Here is an 18,265-nt window from a genome sequence, read left to right on the forward strand (position 1 = left end):
TCCTGCCAGGCGAGCTGCTCTGGAGGCTGTTTTTTTGCCAGGTGAGGAGTGAGTTTGTATTCAGGCACTGCTGCGTCTGCAGCTTCCTTCCCTGCTTGGGGAAGCAGTTACTGCATTTGCATCCGCTGACCTGAGTCGAGGCAGACTCCAGCAAGCAGGCTGCTTCTGACGCCTCCCAGCATCTGTATTTGGACAGCTGAGGCCATGCAACCCAGTGTATGGCCTTCCCCGAGAGCTCGGCTCTAGAGCAGGACTGAATGCAGAGGGAGAGGTTCAGGCCGTGATCTCTGGGTCCTGATTAAAAGGCCGAGGTCATGGGAGTAGTGGTGCAGAGATTTGCCCCTTCTGTGCACTCAGATGGGCTCAAGCGTTTGATCTGGACCCCACAGATGGCCTCAAAGCACAGAAAGGTCATTTGATGAGTGCTGTTTTTCATACCTAGCAAGGCAGCACCAGCACTTTTCCCACACTGAAGAGCTTCAGCCTGGCCCGAGAACATTGTCTCAGCAGCACTGGCAAGATAAATGTGTGCATGGAGTGGGTTTGAAGCACTGTAGGGCACGCCTGCTCTGCATGGATGTAAACACCACCCATCTGCCTGGCTTTGGGGCTGGGGCTGCCACCACGGAGTTGTCTGGGATAGTGGCAATCTCTGCTGGAGTTATCTCATCTGCTGGGGATTGGGTTCAGACTGTTGCTGGGTGACCCATTGCTCTGGGAGAAGAGGAACACTGTACTGAGAGTTTAAAGAGCTTTAAGTGAGGCAGATGGGGATCTTGGGGGTAAAACCACCTGGATACCTCCCCTTGGCTGGTGTGTGGTGGTGGAGCAGCTCCTGCCCTACATCGACGTGTGTATACAGCCTTGGTGCATGGCTCAAAGGCAAAAGCAGGAGCAGGCGGCTGCGCTACTGCCCGGATCTGGAGGCAGAGCGATGTGGCTTTTGCTTTGCAGTGTCCCAAACTGGGTCAGCACAAACATCTCCGCAGGAGACAGAGCCTCTGGATTCCTTTTCCTGCACGTTTCAGACATACTAAAATAGCAACAACATACAAAGCCTGAGAACCTAGTTACCAACCAAATGTCTAGAAATGCAAATAGCCTGGGGCAGCTAATTCAATGAGGTGACAGACTCTGCCATGTCTCTTGTTTCCCTGCAATGTGTCTTGCTGGCATGACACAGTGCCCGTGCAGGGGGTCCCAGGCGGCTTGGCATGAGGGGGATGCATGTGATGGGGCTGCTGTCAGGGGCTTGGCATGACTCTGCTCTCGGCTGGGTGCGATCCAGCCATGGACTGGGGGATCCTCCGGGATGAAGCTGTGCAGGGACATGTTCAAATCTGAGCATCTCAAATAGATCCTAAAAGGGGGGATCTTGGCAGCTCTCCATCACGACATGTGCTGTGGGACCGTTTTGGTTTTTGGGTGATATTGCTGTTTGCCCTCTGCACCCCAGACTCTGTATTCAGGGCAGGGTGTGGGAATTTGGCTCTCTGCTAGACTTACAAGCCCTGTGGCTCAGAGCAAAGCCCTGGAGAGTGTCTGCTCCCCATGTTATGGAAGGAGCCTGGCTACTGAACAGGTGAAAAAATATCCTAGAAGACAACACAAAGCTTTCTAAGGCTTTTCTGTGCCTCAGTAGCCAAGAGGGTGCTCCTTGGTTGCAGTGGAGAGCCAGCGTGGGCCCTCCAAGTTTGTGACAAGGGGGTTTTGTCTCAGCTTGCCAAAGCTGATGGAAATCCCACTGGTGGGATATGAGGCCAGGAGGGAGAAAAGGAGCTTGAGAGCAACCACCAGGCACTTTATCAAGTTCATAACACCATTTCCCATCCCAGCAAGGTATAAACTGCTCAGGATGCAATTTTAAAGCAAACCTGATCCTGAAATGCAAGAAGGAACAGCGTGGGGAAGGAAGAACAGCCCTGTGTCAGGCTGCAGCTCCTGAGTGGACAGGCGAGGATGCTTGGTGGGCGTGCAAGCTTGGAGCTGTGTGGGTGGCTGCACACAGGACAGGGCTGCGGGCAGAAGCCTGACATGGGCGAGCTGCAGTTGGGGCTTCTGTGACCAGTCTGCACCGCAGCTGGTTTGTTGGGGCAGATGTCTCCAGGGATGCCGGTGCAGCAGGAGGCAGGAGCTGGGAAAATCAGTCACTTCTTGCAAGGGAGAAACGATCCATTAGCTTTGCTTGTTGCTTACAAGTCATTTGATACTAGGGCTATTTAAGGAAACAGAACAGTGTCTGTGCTCTGTGAACAGACAAATTAAGCTGGAAGTATCAGCCTTGGCATGGCTGATTTCTGCTCCAAACAGGAATCTGATTTTCAAAGCCTTCAAAACTGCTCCAACTTGGCAAGAGGCAGCTAATCTCACTGTGGCCGGAGCCCAGCCGAGGGTATGTGGGCTTTGCCATGCGATCGGAACGAAGGGCCGGGGCAGCCTCGGTGCCAGGCAGAGATGTGCCATGTGCCAGCTGTGCACTGGAGCCAGAGAAAGGGACACTGTCTGAGCAGAGAGCAGCTCCTCAACAGCCTCTGCGGCTGCCGCACCAGTGCGTGAGCTGGGGACGGCTCTCCCTTCAATACGTTAATGCTACTGTTAATGCTGTCCCTCAGTCCTTCCCAGAACAGACAGTTGCAATAGGGCAGAGGATTCCCAGCAGGACGGGCACATCTGGAGAGGAGGGGCTGGACTGGCTGAAGGCAAGTTGCATGGTGCCAACTTCTTGGAGCTGTGGAAAATCGGAAAAATTTTGGGCTTTGGGATGGCACCTCTTGTTTTTCAAGGCCCCCTGAGCCATGCCCAGGTGGGGCTGCACTAAGGGCAGGAAGGTCCTTCTGGCTCAGGGAGATGTCTCTGCAGAGCTGTCATGGCCTCTGGCAATGTCTCCTGGGAGGACAGTGTCAAGCCTGGAGGATGCACCCTGTATGGGCCCGTGTTGGCATGGCTGCTACTTTCAGAGCAGCTGGTTTTAGAGCAAAGCTGCTAGTTTCTGGGAGACAAAAGCATATGGTCCATGTAGCATCCACTTCTGGAGATGTAGGAAGAGAAGGCCATGAGCGATATAGCTGTGATGATCCAGCCATGCTCCCAGGGGGCTTTTCCTGCCAGAGTCAGTGCAGGAGGAGCTCCGGGGATAACCATGGCTGTCGGTGTGTTCCAGCTCTCTAGCCCTGGTGTCCAGGAGACATGGTGGAAGTGGGGCTCCAATGGCTTCTCTGCTGCCACTATATGACTTGGCTGGCCTTCACTGAGTGATGAACCTGTCCTGCCAGCTGCAGCAGGTCACAGGAGTTGTTCTGTGGATAATTTCTCCATCTGCAGAGCCTTCCCTACTCTTGTCCTGGGGTCCGGGTCTGCCCTGGGAAGCTGCGCCCTGCCCCTTGGCTGTGCTGAGTGAGGATCTGTAAAACACATCACCAGGGTGACCCAGCTTGGCAACAAACATCCTCGAACAGGGAAGCGTGGAGCCTGGAGGTGGGCTGAGGCTGGTGAGGAACCACAGTGGCAGCAATGTGATTATAGCGAAAGCAGCTTTATGAATTAATTGAGTTAGCGAGGCTGCCTCCTTGGGCCGAATAATGACCATCTGTGCAGAGCATGGTGCTTTTTATAATCTTGCATCGCTGCACTGGTCCTGTTTCCAGCCCATTTGTCCATAATGCGACAAATTGCATTAGCACGATTGAAGAGATGGCAAACTGCAGAGCAGGGGCAAGGACGAGGCGCCAGGGGCTGGAGCTGCTCCAGCTGGTTTGGCTACCAGGGAGAAGATTAATGGCACAACACCCTGCTTGTAATGAACCTGCTACGACCATCTGATTCTCACTGCTTGTTTCTTTATGTCTTCCACACTCAGAACGGCTGATTACTCTTCCTTCTGACTCCGTGACCTGAGATTACCTTGGAGATGATGGCTGGCTGTATCTGAAAGATGTAGATTATCCTTAAGCTAAATAATTATGGACATTTGGTGGTGTGGACTTTGGGCCTGGGAGTCCAGGATGGGTGCTCCCCTTGTTTCCCAAGGGAGGTGGTGGTTCCTCAGCATTTTTCAAAGCATGGCCACCAGTCTCTCTCCTGTGGCTGCTGATGGTGCCAGCAGGCATGGACTGATCCTGCACCCTGGCCCTTCCTGGCAGCACTGGCTCTGGTGCTGGGGTACATGGCCGGGAGGGACTGGCCAGCCCCTTCCTGGCTGTTCCTCTGGTCAGGAAGGGCAGGGCTGTTTCTGTCACTATTTACAGTGTGCTTGACAAGTGCAAGTAAATGTGCTGTCAACAAGAGCAAACAGCGTGTAATCGAGGGATGATGGAAACCAGGGCCGGAGCGGTGGTGTGGGGAGGGCTCTGCGGAGGGCTGCCGTGGCGGAGCTGCAGGCGGAGGGGCAGCCGTGCTCCCCCGTGCGCTGGCCCCAGTGCCTGCAGCGTGGGGAAGGGTGAGCGTGGGTGACTCCTCTTCTGTCCTATGCCCTGCCTCCTCTTCCTCACCCTGGGCACCCTGGTGTGCCCCAGGCACCCACCCTGTTGTGCACCCATGTCCCTCTGCAATCCCTGTTCCCCAACACCTTGCTGCTTTCAGCAATACCCTTTCTTTTTACAGTGGGTAATTTCCCATTTGGATGGTGGCCATGTACACCCTTGAGCTGGCACAGCCAAGGGGTCACTGGCATTGGGGTGGCTGTGATAAGCACTTGGGTTGGGGACAAGTGGAGTGAACCTCTCTCTCTGATCCAGCATTCACGGGGTGCTTTACTCAGCAGGAGTATAGTCAGAGTGCGATTGGCTGTTTGATGGGGAAGGAGGGAATTTGCACCTTCTCACTTTGTTTTTGGCCCAAAGTCCTTCCATTTTGGGCTGGGAACCTGCAGCCCTGTCTGTGCCAGCTCTGCTCTAGAGGGTCCTGCTCACCTGCTGCTGTGGGCCAGACCAGGCAGGGCAGGGCCAAGGGTGCAGGAAACCTGGAGCTTCATTAAAGCCTGCTTTTCTTCCATGATGCCAACATGAGAGGCTGGGCAGGGCTAAGCACATCACAACAGCACCCAGAGGGCCAGCCTGACCCTGACCGCACACCCTCCCAGCACCTTGCTTGTGCTGTCATGGTGCTCAAACAGAGGAGAAGACCTTGAGGTTTATTCGGCCCCAATAAGGGTTAAAGCATCAGCTGGCAGTACTTATGAGCCAGGTTACAAAAGTAAAGCAAATAAGTGTTGTTCCATGACAGTGAGCACAGCCTGGCTTTCACCCTGGACTGGAAAAACTTGTTACTGAGGTCAGCTAAAGGCTGCTTCAGCAATGCCATGAATCTGGGAGGCTGTGGGACTGGAGACACTGTCCCTCTGTGAGTCAGGCTTCAGTTCAGCTCCGTCCACTTAAATATCTGGATGAAACTGTCGCTGCCAGAGGTCTCCATGCCATCAGAATGGGACCCTTGAATCCACAATCATGACCTTGATGCATGGTGGCACATGGATCTCATGCTCAGCACCTGACAGGCCAAGAAGAGGACAATGTGTTGACTTTAATTCAGCTGGGACAGGAGCTGAAGAGATAGCAGTGGGTGTGAAGCAGGCTGCAAACATAAAAGAAGTAGATGCAGTTTGAGCTACTGTGGATTGATCCATCCTGAGCCATATTCTTGTTGGGTTTGTAGCCCTCTTTCATGGGAACAAGACCCAAATGCAGTCAGGGCATCAAAGGCTATATGGGGGGATTTTACAGCTCCCTGTGAGGCTTCAAAGCATGTCTCAAATGTCCTGCTCAAACAGTAGCCTGACTGTTTATTCCCTGCAGTGCAGGTGGGTTTGGATGAGTGCTGAGGGGTCCTGGGGCTGATCTTTCACCTCATCATTCCCTTCTTGCACATCAGTTGGCTTGCAGTCCTAAGCACAGGGACACAGCACAAAGCCCAGGGAGGCTAGGATTCGCATGGGGCTGGATGGGATGCCTGGTTGAGGTACTGGGCTTTTTAGCATCTCCCCCAGCACCAAGCCCTGGCTCCATCGAGCTCAGTTTCCAGCCCTGCTGGCTCTTGGTGCTGGCCCAGGTGTCATGGAGGTGCTGGGGGCTGCCAGCCCAGGACAGCCGCTCTCTTGGCCCCAGTGCTGCTGGCTTATGGGCTCCCAAGGCACATGTGTGCTGGGAGTGAGCGGGGAGGGACGATGGAGCAGATGGGCCAGCTGAGAGCCGCATCTCCAGCTTTATTTGTTCGTTTGCTTAGCTGGACTCCAAAGCCATTAGGAAAGCAGACCTCTTCCCTCCAGCAGACACCAGCTCCTGTTTCTTTGGTGCTGTGCGATGTTCTCCCGACCACGTCCAGCGGCACCAATGATCCTTCCCGTGTCCCCCCCCGAGCAGGAAGGCACAGTGGTGTAGCGGGAGCGGGAGCAGCCGCCGACACTTTCATCACAGCCAGAAGCATTTTTAAGCCCTTGAAGGTCTGTTTCTCGTGAATCCCCAGAAGGGCTGGTAAGAGCGTGTGCTGGCAGGAGCGGCGCCAGCAGCCGGGGGGGGGGTTTGAGCAGTGTTGAGATCATTTGCACAGGGTGGTCAAAGGCACAGAGTAAGTGGTTTAAGCCAGCGCTGCTGTGATTTAATGAAGGCACTGGAAGTGCTTTGGCACAGTGCTGCCTGTGCCAGGCAGGGCTGGCAGTATCCACTCAGCTGGAGTGGTCCTTTCCTCTGCCCAAATGACTCCTGCTTTGGGTAGTTGCTGACGCTTTTCCCTTTGAGCGTGGTGGGGGGCTGTGAGCGTGTGGTTGGGCAGACTCTGAAGCCAAGTTCAAGTAACTCCTTGCAAAATTTACTTGAACCCTGATACCTTTGGAAAGCCAAAGGATGTGTCCGAAATGCTGGGCTGGTCTGGGTGGTGATGCCCAGAGTGGTGTGGGATTGGGAGGCATGGCTTCATCCTGCCCCTGCGGGGTCCCCTGGTCTTCCGTGAGGCTTGTCATCCTGCCCTGTAACATTCCTGATGGAGTGGCAGGGCAAGGCTTGACAGCACGATTGTAGGAGGGTTGCGTTTGGCTTTGGAGGCACCAGTGTTGGTTTTGGTACCATTTGGGATTCTTCTGTTCTGTGTGTGGCTCTGGTCACGGCCCTGTTGGTGCCAGTCGAAGGCAGAGCTGCTCTGCCAGGTCCTCTTCTCTCAGTGGCTGTTTCCGTACCATGATCTGTGCCGGCAGCAGCAACGGCTTCCAGCGCTGATCTCGTTGTCCTGTTGTAAGTGATGTTGGGATGAGTCCTTCACAGTGGCTCTGCAGTGGCTGAATGCATCAGCTCTGGCTCCTGCTGTCACCTCCCTCATCCTGCACAGGGGACAATGCTCTGCCCCTGCAGATAACGCTGCAGAGAGATTCCCCTGCTGATCAGCATCGTGTCACCCCAGGCAGGGAAAGGATGCTGAGGGTTGTGGGCTGAATGCCAATGACAGGATCCGTTCCTTCCTCCCCCTTTCCCACCGCTCTGCTTTTTTACTGCCAGGGATATTTATGACCCCGATGTCATTTCACTAGCCTCCAGCAGTGGGTCCCACCGTGCTCACCCTGTGGAGGCAGGTTACCTGGGTCGATGAGGCTGCAGGCAGTAGCTGGTGCCCAGCTTGGGCAAACTGGAGCTGTATTGCCAAAATGATGGGCACAGTGCAGTGGGTGTGTGCAGGTTTGCATGGTGGCTGGGTTCGTTCCTGGCTGAGAGGGGCCAGGGACCCTGGGCTGGGGGTGCTCTGAGTCTCAGGGGCAGCTGGGCACCGCCAGTGTCGTGACATCCCTGGGCTGTGTGCCCATGTCCCACAGACCTGCAGCCAGCCAGGTGGCCTCATGGAGGGATCAGGCACAAAACCCACTGGGTCCAGCTCCCTTCACCAGCGCAGGCAGGATAGGTGCTGACCACATCTGCCGGGGTGGCCATGCCATGTTGCTGCTGTCGGTGACACCATCAGGAGGCTGAGCTCAGCTCTGTGTCCAGTGAGACCGGGTGAGGGAGCTTTTACATTTCCTGTACCACTACAAAGCTGTGGCTACCTGCAAGGAAGAGGAGGCAGTACATTTCCCCTGCTCCATTCCGGGAGCATCCACGAACCTGCAGCTGGCTGGGAACAGGGGGACATGTGTGTGCCCGAAGTCCATGCTGGAGGAGAGCTGAGCACAGCTTGTCACTGTGGCAGTGAGGACCCATCAGCAAACGGTGGCCATGGTGCAGATAACCACTGGCAAATGGCTGTGACAGCGGCTGTGCACACACACCCCACTGTGCTCTCTCTCTGTAGCCATCAGGGCAACTTGCCTGTCTCGGTCAATAAAGTGTAATACCAGGAGGAGAAACGTGCAGCCAAGGCAGTCGGATCCCCACGCTGGTGTGTATGGGAGTGTGTCATGAGAGGGCACTGGCCCTTGCAGGAGAAGAGAAGGGACAGATGGTTATGCATTGGCTGTCCCCTGGATGGAGACTGTACACCCTCCTACATGTTTTTTCTCCCTGTCCCTGCCCATTTGGGTAGAGCTGCTCGTAGGGGATTGCAGTGCAGAGGGCAAAGCACCACACTGCAGAGCATCTCCCACTTCAGAACTGTCCCTTTTCCATAGAAAGTAGTTTAGGAAAAAAACCAACTGCGAACCTGCAGCAGAGTTTCATTTAGCAGGAAGCACTGGAATCAGTCTGCTTCTTGGTGTCACTCGGGGGCAGGACAGGGCAGGAGAAGGGGAGCTGCAAAAGTGAATGTGGCGGGTTTCAGGGTGATACATAGCTCTTCCTCAAGGCAGAGCAGTCGTCCACTTTTATCAGCAGGTAATAGTACCTCCAGGGATTGCTAGCAGAGCTGTAAATAGCACCAGGGGCATGAGGGAGCCGTGTCTGGGAGAGGCTGGGGCGGCTTCAGCTGCTGCTTGAGATGGACATTAATAACTGCAGAGGCAGAGCCAAGCACTGCGCTAGCATCTGCTGAGCCGCGGCTGTGGGCACATGTTGGGGCCGGGGCCGCCGGAGGGAGATGCCGCTCGCTCGGCCCATGCAGCTGGGATGCAACTGAGAGCCCAGATTTGGTAGGTTTTACTTTCAAAGATTGCAACTGGGGGGCTGTACCCTTTGCTGGGCAGGATCCGGCCGCAGGTCGAGGAAGCAGCACAGCACCGTCGGGAGTGCTGATGTCCTTTTATTTAGATCAAAGACATCTGCTCTGCTCCCCGCGTTGGTCCCCCTGCACTCCTGCACTGGGCTGGTCCCTGCTGTCTCTTGGGGAACCTGTGGCTCCTGCCCGGCTTCATTTGCCACCAGGCTGGGCTTGAAGAGTTTGTGATGAGCAGCATCTGGGGATAGCAAAGGGGTGTTTGTAGTGATGGGGACTTCTTGAGGTTCCCTTGCAAATTTGGGCTGTGTATGGCTGTGCCATCTGCATTTCCTGGCTCTCGCTGCGGGTGCGGCATTGCAGTGTGCTGACAACGTGGGCTTTCTGCTCCAGGACTTTTACAGCCTTTTGGATACCCTCCATTTACCGGCACCGGGGACCAAACAGCAAATTCAGCCCTTGCCACTGAAATCAGATCTGTGTGCATGCTCATACCCTTGGCAGGGATGGAGGGCACTGGGCAGGGGACAGGTTGGGGTCCAGAGCTGGGACTGCCGGGGCAGCTGTGGTTCAGGGCTGTGGCAGTAGCAAGTCTATGTTAACTCCAGCTGCTTGGCTGAAGTACGCGGCATGGGGAGGTTTTGTCCCAGGTTGTTTGCTGACACCTTCAGTGGGTGGTTGCACTGAAACGCAGGGTCCAAGCTGCGCCTGCAGACCGGGCTCCCTCCTGCATGCCCTCTGCTATGGGCAAGGCTGTTGACCTCGATTAAGCATTGGGTCCTGTTTACCACTGTGTTGCAGGGAGCAGAGTGGCTCTGGGGAGAGGCGCAGAGTGTGGCCACTGCAGCATCAGGGCTGGGCGATACCCCGGTCAGGCCCCGTTTGCAGATCAATCAATTGGGGATGACAGTAATGGAGTAATGGGATTAGCACAGGCTCCTGGCATGGGATCATTTCCTCCCGCAGAGGAGGACTTCTTCTTCCAGGGCTCTGAGTCGTTTCAAGCCCAGGATTTTTTGGGTGGTATGAACATTCACACCCTCACAGGTGTCTTGTTGGACACATATATTCACCCTCACTGCCTTGCCCCAGTGCGCTGTTGGATCCTGCTGCTTGGGTTTATACATCTGTGCTTGCTTTTGCTGTTACACTAATTGCTCTGTATCAATTATTCATTGACTCAGTAATGAAGCAAGGAATGGGTAGAAAACCCTGCTGTGCAATGAGCCCTGGGCTCTGGCTGGCCCCACAGAGCTGCCGTGGCTCAAGGAGGGCAAGGAGTGGAGCTGCTCAGGGGATGCTCCTTGTAAGCACTTTCAAAATGACTCCCATGAAAATTTTCTCAAGTTTCGGTAGTTCTGTTTTGCATTTCTGGCTTTGGTTTCTTCTTCTCAGCCCTGTGGTGTGTAACAGATACCACTTCTGTTAGCTGTGTACTTACCTGGTTCTTAGTGGTCACTTTTTAAGTCTCGAGGTGCTCATCATCAATGGTTTTGGTAGCGCTTCACAGGGCCAGTTAGAAATTTCTGATCTGATGGATCTGGGCACAGTTTGTCCCATGCTAAGAACGGAAATTGTAACTTTTTCTTCCACTTTAGGAAAAACCTACTTCAGAAATGTTGATGTTTCCCTGGGTGATGTCGATGCTGTTTTCCCTGCATCCCATCTGCCCTGGGGAGGGATGTTACCTCTGTACAGGGAGCGCACTGCCAGTAGCAAAGCTGGCTGCATCCTCCCCAGAATCCCCCTGGAGAGGGACTTGGTCTCATTACTATGGAGTTAAATGCTTCTGGGGACAGGTGAGACACCTTTGAGCAAAGGTAGATTTAAGGGCAGCAGGAGCCAGAGAGGTTCCTCCATGGCATGCATGGAGGATGGGGCTGCCATAGTCTGGGGACAGCTCCTAAGAGCAACTCTTCTAGCAGTATCTTAGGAGGTCCATTAGCTCCTCCTGGGGTGAGAGCACAGTCGGAGCAGCATGTCTTTCACTCTCCCGCTTATCTCAATGTCCAATAGTCTGTTATCTGCAGGGACTTCCCTGCTTTTCCCAGTCCCTGCTTTTGGCTGAGGAGCTGCCTGGGTGCAGGGCTGTTCTCCTAGGCATGTTTAGCCTCCTCTTTCCCAGTATTACCGCAAGAGAAAGATGTGCATTGCAAAACCTAAGCATCCGTATCAGGAGCTAGGAAAGGCTGAATTCAATTTTCTTGTGTCCAGGTGTTATTTGAGGCACAGTGGCTCTTTGACTGTGAGGAGCAGAGGTTTTGAAATAAGAAACTGAGAGTGTCAAAAAAATCCCTGACCTCCTAGAGCTGGGGATTTAAGGCAATGCCACATATTGCAGCACTTCTGGCAGTGTGAGAGCTGGCAGCACCAGGGGAAGGCCAGTGCAGGCTTCAGCTCACAGCTGTGCCATCTCTGTGGCTGGTGTTTCCCCAGCTGGAAGTCCCAGCTGTGGGCCACCAGAAAGGGCATGTTATTTAAAGAAATGCTGGAGAAGTCGAGGCTGCGCTGACAAACCCACATCTGTTCATAAAAATTTGCTCTACTGGCACACTAGAACAGTTTTAGTTTCTAGCAGCAACTAGAAAAAAACTGATCAACTTACAGACTGAAGAGCAGAGGGTTTGCAGTACTTCTCCCCTGTCTTGGTTTCAAGAAAACTTTTGAATCAGCGAGTGATGCCCAAAGGCAGAGGGAGTCCAGTCAGCAGGTTACAGGTGCAGAGATTGAGGATGCTGGAGCAGGCAAGGCAATGTTGTTTGGCTCTTTTGGGTTGTGTTGAGGCTTGTTCAATGGGGAAATCGATATTAGGGACTATTGCTGTTGCTCCGATCTCAGACCTATCATCCTCCTTCCCTAAAACTACCCCTCACAGTCATCTTGGGGCTTGGAGACAGCTCTTTCTTCTACTTTCTCTTCCCCTTCTTGGGACATGCTGCCTTGGCTACTTAGTCTGAGATAGAAACCAAAACAGTGAAGTGTGAGGTCCTCCAGGGAGGATATAGTAAAGCCTCTAGGCCTTCCCAGCTCGGGACAGGGAAATCCAGATGTTGAGAATGGGAAGACCAACATGTTGAGGGCAGGTGGACCCAGATGTTGAGGATGGGAAGATGTAGTTGCTGAGAACAGGGAAACCCGCATATTGAGGATAGGGACACCCAGATGTTGAGGGCAAGGAGATCCAGATGTTGAGAGCAGTGAGACCAAGATGTTGAGGCTGGAGAGATCCAGATGTTGGCTGCTGGCTCCTGAGTGACTGCTGCTGGCCAGGAAGAGGGACCCATGCTGCAGCGAGACGATGGGATGTTTTGGATGAGTCGTTGAGGTTGAAGGACATCACCTCCCTGCTCAGACAGCATCAGCACTGCCTCCATCTTCTGCCTCCTCCAGCAGCCCCTTGGCCATGACGATGGTGAAAAGGAAACCTGGTCACATCCCTGTCATTGCTGGCCCAGATCAGCTTTGCGCAGCAAGGTGGTCCTTGGCTTCGTGCTGATGAAGTCCCTGGTGTCTCCAGCCACGGTCAGGCTTGTTGGCTGGCTGTGATGGCATTACTGCCTCTTTCCTTCCCTCTCTTTCCCCCACTATCAGGTGATGTTGAGCAGAGCTCAGCCACGGCCCTTTCTGTGAGGACAGGATTTCACAGCCCCGGTGATGCTTTCAACTTGAGATGGAAACCTCGCTCGGCAGTGAGGCTCCTGCTTATACCCTCCATGCCACTGAAGAGCAGAAGAGTCTCTGATTGAATTAGCGCAGGGATTTAATTTAATCCCCAAATATCTCTCATTTTAAAGGACCCTGTTCATTTCCTTCTAGGGCCTTATCTAATGCGGGCAACCAGCAATATTAAGCAGAAGGACTGGACAGACAGGAAGCTGTTGGGGAGGGGGAGGGTTTTGCAGGGAGCAAATTGACGGCTGCGTGGGTTTTTCCTCTAATTATTTCATGAAATAATGATGACAGTGATTGCAATACAAATAAGACATAAGCAGCATAATTAAAACACATGCTGGTGCAAATAGCATCCTTGCACAGCAAGTTTGGAAGCACTCCCTTTTTACAAGAAATTACCATGGGGGGAGTGAAACAGCCACAACGATGGGGTAAACTGAGCATTCGCTTTGTGCCTCTGTCGTGGTTTAACCCCAGCCAGCAACTAAGCACCATGCAGCTGCTCATTCACTCCCCCCCCACCCAGTGGGATGGGGGAGAAAATCGGGAACAGAAGCAAAACCTGTGGGTTGAGATAAGAACAGTTTAATAGAACAGAAAAGAAGAAACTAATAATGATAATGATAACACTAATAAAATGACAACAGCAATAATAAAAGGATTGGAATGTACAAATGATGCGCAGTGCAATTGCTCACCACCCGCCGATCGACACCCAGTTAGTCCCCGAGTGGTGATCCCCCGTCCCCACTCCCCCCAGTTCCTATACTGGATGGGACGTCACATGGTATGGAATACACCGTTGGCCAGTTTGGGTCAGCTGCCCTGGCTGTGTCCTGTGCCAACTTCTTGTGCCCCTCCAGCTTTCTCGCTGGCTGGGCTTGAGAAGCTGAAAAATCCTTGACTCTAGTCTAAACACTACTTAGCAACAACTGAAAACATCAGTGTGTTATCAACATTCTTTGCATACTGAACTCAAAACATAGCACTGTACCAGCTACTAGGAAGACAGTTAACTCTATCCCAGCTGAAACCAGGACAGCCTCCCACCAAATCCAGCTGTTTCAGGGATGGGGCAGATGTCACAGATGGGACTGAGGACATGATGGTCTCTGAATTTTAGTTCAGACTCACTGGGGCAGTTCAGGTGATGCTAAATCGCTGCCTGTGGTGAGTCAGGCTGAAAGGGGACAGAACGGGTCCTCTCCATGCTCATTGCTGTAGAGGGGGCCCTTTTGGCATGACAAAAAAGGGCAAGGCACAGGTGGACATGGGTGAGCTCCTCTGTGTGCTGCCCAGGAGGAGGCTGGCTGCGGCACTGAACTCAAGCACCTTTTTGGAAATCTGGCCTGCTTTTTGGACCCATTAGCTCCGACGGGTGCCTGAGGATGCTGCTGGGTGCTGCGCGGTCTCTGCGCCATCCCTGCTGTGCAGAGCAGATGGTGCTGAAGCTGGGGCTTAAACACCTCCAGGGTATTTCCTGGGGATGACAGCAGCTTTTGCAGCCCAACATCTGCATACAGCTCCCTGGTGATATCCAGTGGCAGGTTATAATCCATGTGCACCGGCTCGGCAGGGTGAGGAGGTGTTTAGCAGCAGGTTGGCTGTCTCGGGATGGCTTGCAGGGGTCTGCTGTCACAAGCTGGGACCACCATGGTGATACAGCCTCATTCTGCTCCATGGGTGCCTCTTCCCAATGGGATGTGAGGCTGGATGGGCTGATTCCCAGGGCCGCTGCTCTTTTTGAAGCTGAAGACAACCTAATTTATACAGGAGTCGTGGCTTTGTTAACTCCAGCTTTCTGGTTGCCATCAGGCTTGTGAAAATGCTTGGGTCTTAATTGGGGATACAGTGACATATTTTCTGGGTGATTTGTTACCTGGGGCTGGTCCTGTATAATAACCCCTGCCCCAGCCTGACAGGGTCTGTGTAGGTGGGAATTGCTTCCCGGAGGGAGGATTTTTCTCTGCCTTGGTCTTTCTTCCCTGCTAAGCTGGTTTTGCCCCTTTGGCTTAGCTGGGCTCTGTGCAAAGGGAAAATCACATGGAAGAGAGGACCCAGCTCTGGTGGGGGGCGCTCCTTGCAGGCACCCCCTGCTCATGAAAAAACCTTGGAGGTTTTTTCCCTTAGGCTACTCCTGGCTTTTCCCTTTGAAAGGGCAGAGCTTGCTCAGGCTTTTCCTAGCTGCAGAGGAAAGCTGGCAAAAAACAGCCCTGAAGCCTTAAAAAAATGAAAGGGACTGGTAGGAGTGGTTGTGGTTTTGCGGGCCACGTCTGTGCAGGGCACTGCGGGGCAGCCGTGGGAAGCCCCACAGCCAGGGGGGCATCCCCACCCCGTCAGGGAGGCTGAGCCACTCTTGGCCATGGCCGGGCAGAGCTTGGGCAATCTGCAGATGAGCAGAGCCCGGTGCTTCCCTTGTGCATGTAATAATGCGGTGCAGGAGGGGCCGGAGCTGCCAGACGAGAGCTGCTGGTTTTCTCTGCTGCCCTGCCAACCTCAGGGAGATCTCTGCAGGGCTGAGCCCCCCCCAGCAGCTCCCAGGGGACGGTGGAGCCATCGGGGTAAGGATGATGTTACTAGCTCTGCCTCTGCGGCTGAAGCCGAGCCTGTCTGCGCCGGCTGCGCTGCCAGCCTGAGCCACCTGCCACCGGCCCCCTGGTTTCCTCCAAACCTGCAGGTGCTGCCGGGTGCTAGATGTGGGAGCTGGGTGGCCCCATCCCATTCCTGCCCCATAGCCACCAGATCAGCACCAGGACTGGGTGCTGTGAGAGTGATGGGCGACCTGCCACGACATGGGGATGATGCTGTCCCACCCCACCAGAGCACATTTAGGGCTGTATAAGTTGGTGCCAGCCTTGTGCTTGCGGTGTCAGGAGCGGAAAGGCTCCCCAGAAAGGTGGTCAGCAAGAGATGTGGGGTGATTCTGCCTTCATCCTTCTTTATCTTCTTTCCTGGGCAGATGCTGGAGACGGATGCTGAGAAGCCAGGGCAGATGCACTCAGAGGACGGGAAGGTGGCAGCGAGCGATGCTCCTCCGGCTGCAGAGGCACCAGCTCCGGCTGAGCCCTGGGATGCTCTGGGAGCCACCCAGCGTCCTCTCCTGGTGGAAAAGCAGCCGGTGGCCACCGAGAAGGGAGAGGAGCAGCCCAGCTCCCTGCCAGCCTTCGTCATCCCCGAGCTGCGGCTCGACAGCACCTTCAGCCAGAGTGCAGTGGGCATAGTGGGCAGCACCACGGATGGCGAGGACGAGGAGGAGGATGAGGAGGAGGAGGAGGATGAGGAAGATGAGGATGAGGACAGTGACGAGCACTACTTGGAGAGGAATGAAGCAAAGCGCAGCAGCATGATCGAGACGTCGGGCTGTCAGCCTGTCTACACGCTGAGTGTGCAGAGCTCCCTGCGGCGCCGGACCCACAGCGAGGGCAGCCTGCTGCAGGAGGCCAAGACCCACTGCTTCACCTCTGACACCACCCTCAACTGCTCGGACAGCCAGGGCACCAAGGGCCACTGGGCCCTGCCCTCCCCCAGGACCCTCAAGAAAGAGCTTGCCAAAAATGGTGGCTCCATCCACCAGCTCACCCTGCTGTTTTCAGGCCACAGGAAGGTATGTGAGCCAATGCTGGCTCTGTGGGGCAGCTGGCTCTTGCTTGGCTGTGGCGATGGGGGAGTTCCTGGGGTGGGTGTGTCCCAGAATGTGGCTCTTCTCTCTATGGCCATGGCAAAGCTGGCATCTGAGGGGCTAGGAAGGTCCCTGCCACTGGCAGTCAGCTCTGGGAGATGCTTAGCACCCAGGGGATGTCACCCAGAGCCAGTGTGCTGGTACTGTGGGTGGGCATCTCCCACCGCTGCATCGAGATCCTGCAAAGTCCCATGTCCTGGAGAGCTGCCATCTGCTGAGACCAGTGGAGGGAAAGGTGCACCCAGGTGTCTGCACTTGCAAAGAGCGGCTCGCAGTGGTGGGGACAGGAAAAAGCCAGGCTCCAGAGAGCCTCTGATAACAGAGTCCCTGGTGTGCTCAGGGATGCCAGGAGCAGTGTGGCTTTCTGCCCTGGCCAGCCTCTTGCAGGGCTTTGACGATTGTGGAGGGCCTGTCTCAGAAAAAGGTTGAGGTCAGCAGTGATTTCTGCCCCTGACATGCAGAAAGGAGGAGCAGCAGAGGGCTGTGCAGCAGGAGCTCTGCACGGGGCTGGCCTGTTCTCACAAGCCCAGCTGTCTGGAGTGCTCCCCGTGCTCCCCAGAGCAGAGTTTGCCTTGGTTGTACTTTTGCAGGAAACAATGTGCCATTGCAAAGGTTGTGCATGAGAAGTGCTGCTTGCCCTTTTCTCCGCCGGCAAAGCCTCTCTGGGTGCTGAAAAGCAGCTGCCTGCCTTCCCGCGGCGCTGGCCCAGCACCCTGCTCTGCCCGACCAAGCTCATGTCAGCTTGATCTCTGCCACTGGCTGTGGGTACTGCTCTACGCAGGGCTGTATTTCTTAGCTAAGGACCACGCTGCATTGCTCTGGGTCATGTTGCACAGCTCAGGACCTGGTTGCACAGCTCAGGACTATGTCATGCTGCTTGGGGACCACCTTGCAGAGTGCTGGACCACATTGCATGCTGCTCCATAGCAGCTGGCTCCTTGGCAGTAGTGGCTGGTATGGAGCCCTGCATGCCACCAAGCATGGCAGCATGATGGGGTTAAACCTGTCATGGGGTTAACCCTCTTCTTGCCAGGTTCATGCTGCTTGAAAAGCCACCTCTGATGCTGTTTCCTGGAGCACTTTTTGGGCTCAGAGTCCCTGGCCAGCTGGTGAGAGCCCTTACAAGTCTGACAGGCTGGTCAGATGGGGCTGCTGTGCAAAAGTGGAGGCTGATGTCAGCAATTGTGGGCTGGGGGGTTCAGACCCCTTCCCAGACACTATCAAGAAAGGACAGCTTTGTGGCAGGGACACCCGCGCTGCCCATGCAGATGCAAGGGAGGTGGTGGCAGTGTCAGTGCCTGGTGAGAGTGTCCCACTAGGGCTGCCAGTGACGAGTCTCCTGGAAAGAGGTTTCACAGTGCCGCTGTGCGTGCAGCCTGGGAGCACACAGCTCTGCAGCCAGAGGCTGCTGCAGTGCCGGCCCAGTCTGGGCGGGCTGCATGCTTGCTGCTGGGGGGAGACCTGGAGAGTGTCCCCCACTCCTGCCCTGGAGAGCGTCCCCCACTCCTGCCCTGGAGAGCCCCCAGCTGCGCTTTCTGGGCTGATCTGGGAGGATGTTTTTCAGTGGAGGTAAACTGAGCTCCTCCTGGTTTAAACTGCTCTGGTGCAGATGAGACCAGGTTTTTTTGGAGCAGGGACGAGGGCAGCCCATGCTGGCGGTGAGTGCTGGCGGTGAGGGCAGCGTGGCTGCTGGACCTCCTGGAGCTCCCACTTCCAGCTCTACAGCAGCTCTGTCTAGCTCTGTATGGCCAGCGCCTTAACCACCTGCCCATATGCCCTCCTGGGGTACCCCTGCCTCCTCCCAGTGCCCTGCCTCTCTGGCTGCCTGAGGAGGGACCGAGGTTGCCTGGGGGCTGC

General features: G+C 55.0%; 1 protein-coding gene across 6 annotated transcripts in view; it reads left to right on the plus strand.

Moving 5' to 3' along the window:
- The window catches only part of RGS3 (regulator of G protein signaling 3), a 92,231-nt gene that overhangs the window by 65,487 nt on the left and 8,479 nt on the right, over positions 1–18,265 (plus strand). For all 6 annotated transcript variants that reach the window (XM_052815318.1, XM_052815319.1, XM_052815320.1 and 3 more), the window contains one exon: positions 15,689–16,333. In XM_052815318.1, coding sequence (XP_052671278.1) covers positions 15,689–16,333 — 645 coding nt within the window. The remainder of the gene's footprint in view (positions 1–15,688; positions 16,334–18,265) is intronic.

The sequence above is a fragment of the Harpia harpyja genome, chromosome 19 (genome assembly GCF_026419915.1).
Source record: "Harpia harpyja isolate bHarHar1 chromosome 19, bHarHar1 primary haplotype, whole genome shotgun sequence".
NCBI classification, from domain to species: Eukaryota; Metazoa; Chordata; class Aves; order Accipitriformes; family Accipitridae; genus Harpia; species Harpia harpyja.